This window comes from Gorilla gorilla, chromosome 20 (assembly GCF_029281585.2).
Source record: "Gorilla gorilla gorilla isolate KB3781 chromosome 20, NHGRI_mGorGor1-v2.1_pri, whole genome shotgun sequence".
In the NCBI taxonomy this organism is placed as follows: Eukaryota; Metazoa; Chordata; class Mammalia; order Primates; family Hominidae; genus Gorilla; species Gorilla gorilla.
The window spans coordinates 17,290,184-17,299,391 of record NC_073244.2 but is presented as its reverse complement, the minus strand read 5'-3'; the positions used below and the strand labels follow the sequence as shown (position 1 = coordinate 17,299,391).

General features: G+C 54.7%; 1 protein-coding gene across 10 annotated transcripts in view; it reads left to right on the top strand.

Annotated features, from left to right (window-relative positions):
* Positions 1-545: 545 nt before the first annotated feature.
* Positions 546-9,208, top strand: part of DOCK6 (dedicator of cytokinesis 6) — a 63,695-nt gene continuing 55,032 nt past the window's right edge. For 8 of the 10 annotated variants that reach the window (XM_063701008.1, XM_063701012.1, XM_055371587.1 and 5 more), the window contains exon 1: positions 549-673. In XM_063701008.1, the coding sequence (XP_063557078.1) occupies positions 630-673 (44 nt within the window). In that variant the 5' untranslated portion in view covers positions 549-629. Of the gene's footprint in view, positions 674-9,208 lie in introns of all 10 variants that reach the window. The other 2 variants (XM_055371589.1, XM_055371586.1) reach the window with 1 other exon arrangement.

Below are 9,208 nucleotides of genomic sequence, written 5' to 3'. Positions count from 1 at the left end.
CCAGCCAGGAGTCAGAGGGCAGAAAGAGCGCTCCCCAAACCCCGGAAATCTGGGGCCTACCCAGCCTGGGTCCCAGCGCCTCCCCTCCCTCCCTCCCTCCTGAGCTTCAGTTTCCCCAGCCCTGCTCCTGGGGTGGGAAGACCACCCCACTAAACCCCGGGAGCCTGGGGTCCACCTAGCCCGGGTTTCAGCGCCTCCCTTCCCTCCCTCCCGCCTCAGGCTCAGTTTCTCCAGCCCAGCTCCCAGGGTGGAAAGAGCGCCCCCGCCAGCCCGGGAGTCTGGGTCACCCCCAGTCTGGGTCCCAGCGCCTCCTCTCCCTAACTTCCCTCCTCAGCCTCAGTTTCCCCAACCCTTCTCCTAGGGTGGAAAGGGCGTCCCCCCAGCCCGGGAGTCTGGGGCCCGCCCAGCCTGGATCCCGGGGCCTCCTCTCCGTCCCCAGCCTCAGTTTCCCCGGCCCCCAGGACTCCAGGCGACCTCTCTGGCCTGCAGGGGCAGCACGGAGCGGCCCGGGCCACCCGGAAGGGCCCCGCCCCCGCGCCGGCCCCGCCCCGCCCCGGCTGCCCAGAACCGGGAGGCGGCGGCGGCGGCGGGGCCGGGGCCCGGGGCGGCGGCGGCGGGACGCGAGGACCATGGCGGCCTCCGAGCGCCGCGCCTTCGCGCACAAGATCAACAGGTAGTGTGGCCGCGGGGCCCCCTCCACCTCCCCCACGTGGCCCGGCTCCGCCCCGGGGCGGTGCGACCCTCCCCGCCCGGGCGCCCCCAATTCAACCCCTTTCCGCCTCGGCCCGGGTCCCGCCAGCTTCCTCCGGCCGGGGCTGGGAGCGGGAGAAGGCGGGGAGGGCCGCGGGGGTCCCAGATGGGAGTCGCGTCGGGGCTGGGAGCGCGATGGCGGCTGCCGTTCTGCCTCCGTGACGCGCGGGGGTGTGTCCGGAGGGCTTCGCGGAGGAGGTGGCGTGGGGATGCGGATGACGGGCGCCCCCTGAACTCCCTGGGCTCCCCGTCCGCCTCTCTTGGCCCCTCACTGTCCCCGCGCTCTCGGAGATCGGGGTGGGCCGGACTTTCTGTTCCTTCCTCAGTGCCTGGTTTGGGGCAGGGAGGCTCCAGACTCTGAGATTTGGGGACAGAGATGGGCTCCTTGGTGGCGTTTGAAACCCCTCGAGGAGTTTCCCGTGCCCTTCCCCCTCCAGGGTCCAGTGCCCAGCTGTCGGGGGGGGGGGGAAGGGGGACAGCTGTGGACGCTCCCCCACCTTCTGCTTCAGGCTCTCCCATCACGGTCTGGACCGCGCTGGGGATGGATGGGTGATTGAATGGAGGGAGTGGGGGCTGGGGACAGAACCAGCTGGTGGGCAGACGGGGGAGGGGACAGGCCCCAGGCGCTGGGGGATCCATTTCCGTGGCCACTGGGGATTGTGAGAGTCACAGCCTGGGAGGGGGATATCAGACTCCCTGGGGCTGAAAAGCCTCGCCCCCAGTTGGCGGGGGGTCTTTGCGACAAGGGTGCGTTCAGAAGCTCACGTATCCTCTCCCCGGGGGACCTGTCCTGACTGCCCCCAGGTGAAAGAGCTGCCCTGTGGGTTGGGCCCTGGTCTTATGGAGACAAAAGATCCCCCTCTTGGGATATAGTGGCGGAGAGAGACCAGAAGCCTGATCAAGTAGATTACCTGTCAGTGACAAGTGCTGTAGGGACAAGAAGACAGGGAAGGGGGATGGGAGGGTGGGGGCTGCTTGAGATGCGGGAGGTGGGTCAGGAAGGCCTGGATGAGCAGGTGCCTTTGAGCAAAAACCTCAAGGAGATGAGAGAGGGATCGATCGAGGCCTGTTTGTGGGGGGAAAGAGTGGGAAGGGTTTGTGCAAAGGCCCTGAGGCAGGAACAGAGAGCTGGAGGGGGACAGTAAGAGTAGAATGTACAGGGTCGTGTGGGCTGTGCAAGGGACTTTGACTTTGGACCCCAGGTGAGGTGGGAGCCATGGGGAGTTCTCAGCAGAGGAGGGATGAGACTTGGTGGCTGGGGTATAATGGCTGGGCAATTTTTATGTTCTATCATTACCTTTGTCTGTAAATTGGCTTTCTGTCTTAGACATTTGGCGTCTTTGAGGCTGCAAACATTATTGCTGTCTGTTTCTTTTTCTTTTTCTTTTTTTTTTTTGAGACAGAGTCTCACTGTGTCACCCAAACTGGAGTGCAATGGCACAATCTTGGCTCACTGCAACCTTCGCCTCCTGGGTTCAAGCGATTCTTGTGCCTCAGCCTCCTGAGTAGCTGGGGTTACAGGCGCCCACCACCACACCCAGCTAATTTTTGTATTTTTAGTAGAGAGGGGGTTTCGCCATGTTGACCAGGCTGGTCACGAACTCCTGACCTCAGGTGATCCGCCCACCTCCCAAAGTGCTGGGATTACAGGTGTGAGCCACTGCACCCAGGCTTTTTTTTTTTTTCCTTTTCTTTTTTTGAGACAGGGTCTTGCTCTGTCACCCAGACTGGAGTGCAGTGGTGATACCTTGGCTCACTGCAGTCTCAATCTCCCGGGCTCAAGTGATCCTCCTGCCTCAGCCTCCCAAGTAGCTGGGACTACAGGTGTATGCTGCAACACTCAGATAACTTTTTAACCTTTTGTAGAAACGGGATCTCACTATCTTGCCCAGGCTGGCCTCAAACTCCTGGGCTCAAGTGATCCTCCTGCCTCGGCCTCCCAAATGCTGGGATTACAGGCGTGAGCCATTGCGCTCAGCCTGCTGGCTGTTTCTTTGCATTTTGGTCTGTATGTCCTTGGGTCCTGGTTTTTACTCAAGTGAGAAAGAGGGGTTTTGGATACTGTAGAGCTCAGGGTAAGAGTAGAGAATGATCCTGGGGCCCTAGTGAACTGTGAGGGAGTGGCCCAGGGCTTCCAGAGCAACTTCGCTCTTGGGCACCCAGGTGTCTACATACTCAGAGCTGGTCCTATATTCATCTGTTCATCCATTCAGTCATTTATTCCACAAATACCAGATTAACCCGAATATTAGACAATCTTCCAGCTACTCCAGAAGCTGAGGCAGGAGGATCACTTGAACCCAGGAGGTGGAGGTTGCAGTGAGCAGAGATCGTGCCACTGCACTCCAGCCTGGGTGACAGAGTAAGACTCTGTCTCAAAAAAAAAAAAAAAAAAAAAAAAAAAAAAAGGCCGGGCGCAGCGGCTCACATCTGTAATCCCAGACTTTGGGAGGCTGAGGCAGGTGGATCACCTGAGGTCAGGAGTTCGAGACCAGCCTGGCCAACATGGTGAAACTCCTCTCTACTAAAAATACAAAAAGTTAGCTTTTTGTAACTTTACAAATTTACAAAAGCATGGTGACGCACGCCTGTAATCCCAGCTACTCGAGAGGCTTAGGCAGGAGAATTGCTTGAACCTGGGAGGTAGAGGTTGCAGTGAGCCGAGATCCCACCACTGCACTCCAGCCTGAGCGACAGAGTGAGACTCCATCTCAAAAAAAAAAAAAAAGAAAAAAGAAAAGAAATAATGATTCATTGGAGGGGTGGGAAGAAAATGAGGTATTTCTTGACAAATTTCAAAATCCCAAAGTTACCACTGAAATTTCAGGTAAACATCTCTCTCTCTCTCTCCCCCATCCTTGAATATATTGGCAAACACAAGCACATACATATATTGTTATTTTTTACCATTTAAAAAACTGTAACATACAACATTCATACCAAAAACTACAAATTTTGGGCCAGGTATGATGGCTCACACCTGTAATCCTACCACTTTGGGAGGCCAGGAGTTCAAGACCAGCCTGGGCAACATAGCGAGACCCTGTCTCTACAAGAAACAAAATTACCCAGGTGTGATGGTGGCTCATACCTGTAGTCCCAGCTCCTGGGGAGGCTGAGATGAGAGGATTGCTGGAGCCCAGGAGGTTGAGGCTGCAGTGAGCCGTGATTGCGCCACTGCACTCCAGCCTGAGTGACAGAGTGAGACCCTGTCTCAAAAGAAAGAAAAAGAAAGTAGCCTGGGTATGGTGGCTCATGCCTATAATCCGAGCACTTTGGGAGGCTGAGGCAGGTGGATCACCTGAGGTCAGGAGTTCGGGTCTGTAGATGGTGAAACCCCATCTCTACGAAAAATATAAAAATTAGCCAGGCATGGTGGCGAGTGCCTGTAATCCCAATTACTGGGGAAGCTGAGGCAGGAGAATCACTTGAACCCGGGACGTGGAAGTTGCAGTGAGCTGAGATCACGCCACTGCACTCCAGCCTGGGTGACAGAGACTCCGTCTCAAGAAAAAAAAAAGAGAGAGAAAGAAAAGTGCAAAGTTTAAAGAATAGTTATAGGCCGGGCGCGTTGGCTCATGCTTGTAATCCCAGCACTTTGGGAGGCTGAGGTGGGTGGATCACCTGAGGTCAGGAGTTCGAGGCCAGCCTGGCCAACATGGTGAAACCCCATCTCTACTAAAAATACAAAAATTAGCTGGGCATGGTGGTGGGTGCCTGTAATCCCAGCTACTCGGGAGGCTGAGGCAGGAGAATCGCTTGAACCCGGGCCGTGGAGGTTGCAGTGAGCTGAGATTTCACCACTGCACTCCAGCCTGGATGACAGAGACTCCATCTCAAGGAAAAAAAAGAGAGAGAGAGAGAGAAAGAAAAGTGCAAAGTTTAAAGAATAATTATAAAGCAAAGGGCAAGGAAATGAGGAAATGGCCACTTGGTCAATTTCCCATGGGGACTATCTCCACCTTCCTGGCTCCCTCCCGCATGCCAGCACCCCTACCTGATCTGGCCTGTTTTATATTGTCATATAAACTGAATCATGAGATGTTGCATCCATGTGCCCAACTTTGTTCACTCAGCATCATGTCAGGAAGGCTCAGCTGGGCCATTGCCTGCAATCCTTTTCCATTGCTGGGCAGTATTCCCCTGCCTCATGCATTTATTTCCCTCTTTGGTCAGTGAACATGTGAGTTTCACTTTGGAGCTGTCATGATCAGAGGTGTCAACATTCTTGGCCATGTGTTTCCTTCTGAGTAATCTACACCTTGGAGTAGAATTGCTGGATTGGCATGTTTTCAACCTTGCTTAATAATCACAGATGGTTTTTTCTGTGTGCGTGTGTGTGTGTACATTTGTGTTTATTAGAAATGGGGTCTCGCTATGTTGCCCAAGCTGGTCTTGAACTCCTGGCCTCATGTGATCCTCCCACCTCAGCCTCCCAAAATGCTGGGAATATAGGCATGAGCCACAACACCTGGCTTATAGGTGGATTTTTTTTTTTCTTGAGACAGCGTTTCATTCTGTTGCCTAGGCTGGAGTACAGTGGCGCAATCTCGGCTCACTGCAACCTCCACCTCCCGGGTTCAAGTGATTCTCTTGCCTCAGCCTCCCGAGTAACTGAGATTACTGGCATGTGCCAACATGCCTGGCTAATTTTTGTATTTTTTAATAGAGACGGGGTTTCACCATGTTGGCCAGGCTGGTGTCAAACACCTGACCTCAGATGATCTGCCCGCCTCGGCCTCCCGAAGTGCTGGGATTACAAGCATAAGCCACAGTGCCCAGCTTTTTTTTTTTTTTTTTTTTTTTTAAGAGGCAGTGTCTCTGTAGCCCAGGCTGGAGTGCACTGGTGCCATCACTGCAGCCTCAAACTCCTGGGCTCAAGCGATCCTCCTGCCTTGGCCTCCCAAAGCACTGGGATTACAGGTGCAAGCCACCATGCCTGACACTCATGGTTGCCATCTACATCTCACCTTGGTGTAAAAACAGGGTCAGAGGCCAGGCACAGTGGCTCACACCTGTAATCCCAGCACTTTGGGAGGCTGAGGCGGGAAGATCACGGGAGGTCAGGAGTTTGAGACCATACTAGGCAACATAGTGAGACCCCATTTCTACAAATAATAATAATAATAATAATAATAATAATAATAATAATAATAATTAGCCAAGCATGGTGGTGTGCATCAGTTGTCCCAGCTACTCAGGAGGCTGAGGCAGGAGGATTGCTTGAACCCAGGAGGTTGAGGCTGCAGTAAGCCGTGATTGCACCACTGCATTCCAGCCTGGGCGACAGTAAGACCTGTCTCAAAAAAACAAAAACAGGCCGGGCTCGGTGGCTCACGCCTGTAATCCCAGGACTTTGGGAGGCTGAGGTGGGTGCATCACCAGAGGTCAGGAGTTCGAGACTATCCTGGCCAAGATGATGAAACCCCATCTCTACTAAAAATACAAAAAATTAGCCGGGCATGGTGGTGGGTGCCTGTAATCCCAGCTACTTAGGAGGCTGAGGCAGGAGAATCGCTTGAACCCTGGAGGTGGAGGTTGCAGTGAGCTGAGATCATGCCACTGCACTCTAGCCTGGGCAACAAGAGCTAAACTCTGTCTCAAAAAAATAAATAAAAATTTTTTAAAAAATGAAAACAAAAAACCAGGGTCAGAAATCCCAGCTGCCTAGGATTGTCTTTGAAGACAACATGGTGGCAGCAAGCCCTAATTGAGCACTTACTGTGTGCAAAGCCTTACACTCAGAACAGCTCAAGAAGGTGGTCAGTGTCCTGAGCCCCGAGGCTGAGAGACTGATGGTCACTCATCCACGCGTGATGGCTCTCCCTGCAGAGTCCTGTGATGCAGTCAGCTGGCTCTGTGGCTGTGGTGTTGCAGACCCGGCGTTTTCCCACTGCAGGGGCCTCTCTCCAAGGCCAAGGGGAAAAGGAAGCTGGAGGCCCAGCCGTCCCTCCTCCCGTCTCCCTCCTCTGGAGCAGCAGCTGCAGAACAGCTGGGACCAGGGCACAGCTTTGTCCCGTGTCCCAGCATCTTTTGTAAATTATCCCCCAGCCCCTGTGTGCCCACGGTTCTGGAGGCAGCAGCCCGACTTTGGGAATTTGAAGACAAAAGCCCTAATTTTTCACATCCTTTGAATTCCCCACAAGCACTTTTCTCAACCGCCCCAGTCAGTAGAAGCAAGACTCCAAGACTGTTAAGAGCAAAAATGGGGCCGGGCACGGTGGCTCACACCTGTAATCCCAGCACTTTGGGAGGCCGAGACGGGCGGATCACCTGAGGTCAGGAGTTCGAGACCATCCTGGCTAACACGGTGAAACCCTGTCTCTACTAAAAATACAAAAAATTAGCTGGGCATAGTGGTGGGCGCCTGTACTCCCAGCTACTCAGGAGGCTGAGGCAGGAGAATGGTGTGAACCCGGGAGGCGGAGCTTGCAGTGAGCCGAGATTGCGCCACTTCACTCCAGCCTGGGCAACAGATCGAGACTCCGTCTCAAAAAAAAAAAAAAAAAATTTACAATTACACAGGGAATTGGGAAGCAGAAGGGAGTAAGCCCTGAAAACCCAGGCAATCAGCTTGTCTATTTTAAGAGGGACTAAGGCCCAGAGAGGGTATCCTACCTGCCCAAAGCCACACAGCCAGAAGACCTGGGGCTTCCCCTCACTCAGCAGATTTGGGCAAGTTGTAGAAGAAGGCTGGAAGGGACTCACTCATTCTGTCAAAAAAAAGTACAAGGCGGGCAGATCGCTTGAGCTCAGGAGTTCGAGACCAGCCTGGGCAACATGGCAAGACCCTATCTCTACTGAAAATAGAAAGATTAACCAGGCATGGTGGTGCACACCTGTAATCACAGCTACTTGGGAGGCTGAGGTGGGAGGAGGATCACTTGAGCCTGGGAGGCGAAGGTTGCAGTGAGCTGATATCGTGCCACTACACTCCAGCCTGGGCAACAGAGCAACCCTGTCTGTCTCAAAAAAAAAAAAAAAAAGTAGGTCGGGAGCGGTGGCTCATGCCTGTAATCCCAGCACTTTGGGAGGCTGAGGCAGGTGTGTCACCTAAGGTCAGGAGTTTGAGACCAGCCTGGCCAACATTGTGAAACCCCGTCTCTGCTAAAAATACGAAAAATTAGCCAGGTGTGGTGGCGCACGCCAGTAATCCCAGCTACTCAGGAGGCGGAGGCAGGAGAATCGCTTGAACCCGGGAAGCGGGTGTTGCAGTGAGCCGGGATTGTGGCCATTGCACTCCAGCCTGGGCAACAAGAGCGAAACTCCATCTCAGAAAAAAAAAGGAGTGTGTGCCTAGTATGTGCAAGGCCCTCTTTGGGGGACGCACAGCCCTAGCTCCTGCCTTCACAGAGACCCCAGGGAGCAGGAGTCTCCACACTCAAAGCACGGAGCCCGAACTCAGGTCCTTTGCACCTGCTGTGCCCCCTGCTGGGCACCCTCTACCCTCAGGTAACTGTATGGCTCTCTCATCCACTTCTGAGCTCAGCCAGAGGAATTGGAGGGCTGAGCCATCCCTGTCCCCACTGGCTCTGCTCCACATTCCTGCAGAGTCCCCTCTACTGCGAGTCTTGCCCCTTTACCCCCATCCTCCCTGATTTTTTTTTTTTCGAGACAAAGTCTTGCTCTGTTGCCCAGGTTGGGGTGCAGTGGCGCGATCTCGACTCATTGCAACCTGTGCCTCCTGGGTTCAAGCGATTCTCCTGCCTCAGCCTTTTGAGTAGCTGGGACTACAGGAGTCTGGCTAATTTTTGTACTTTTAGTAGAGGCGGGGTTTCCCCTTGTTGGCCAGGCCCTTCTTGAACTTCTGACCTCAGGTGATCCGCCTGCCTCAGCCTCTCAAAGTGCTGGGATTATAGGTGTGAGCCACCACGCCTGGCCAACCTCCCTGATTTTGAAGGCCTGCTCAGATCCAGGTGGCCCAGGAAGGCCCCAGGGCCCACCTTGGTTGCTTGGGGTTACTTAAAAGGCCTCCCAGCTCTGGGCCCCGCAGGCCAGGTTGACCTCTGACACAATGGCCTCATCTCAGGATCTCTGTGACTTCAGGCCAGGCCCCAGGCTCCGCTCTGCCCAGCAGCTCTGTGAAGTCAGGGCATCAGCTACAGATGGGTAAACTGAGGCTCAGAGGTGGAAATGACTTATCCAAGGCCCCAAAGCAAGGATGGGAAGGGATGTATGTTCTGGATGGGGTCCAGGGGCAGGGCTGGGTGTGTCGGGGAACAGCAGGATGGACAGAGGTCCCCCAGATGAGGGAGCAGAGGCCAGGGACCCGTGGGCCTCCCTCCAGACCTGGAAGGCCACAGGCCCAGCCGGGAGGGGAAGGAGAGTCCATGATGGCTTCAGACCCCACTGGTGGCAGCATTCTCATCTCCTGATCTGTGCTTGATGGGGAAGGGGTTGGGGGAACTGGGGAGCTGTGAGCCCTTAAAGCCTCAGCACTCCTGGTTCTCTTGGCCCT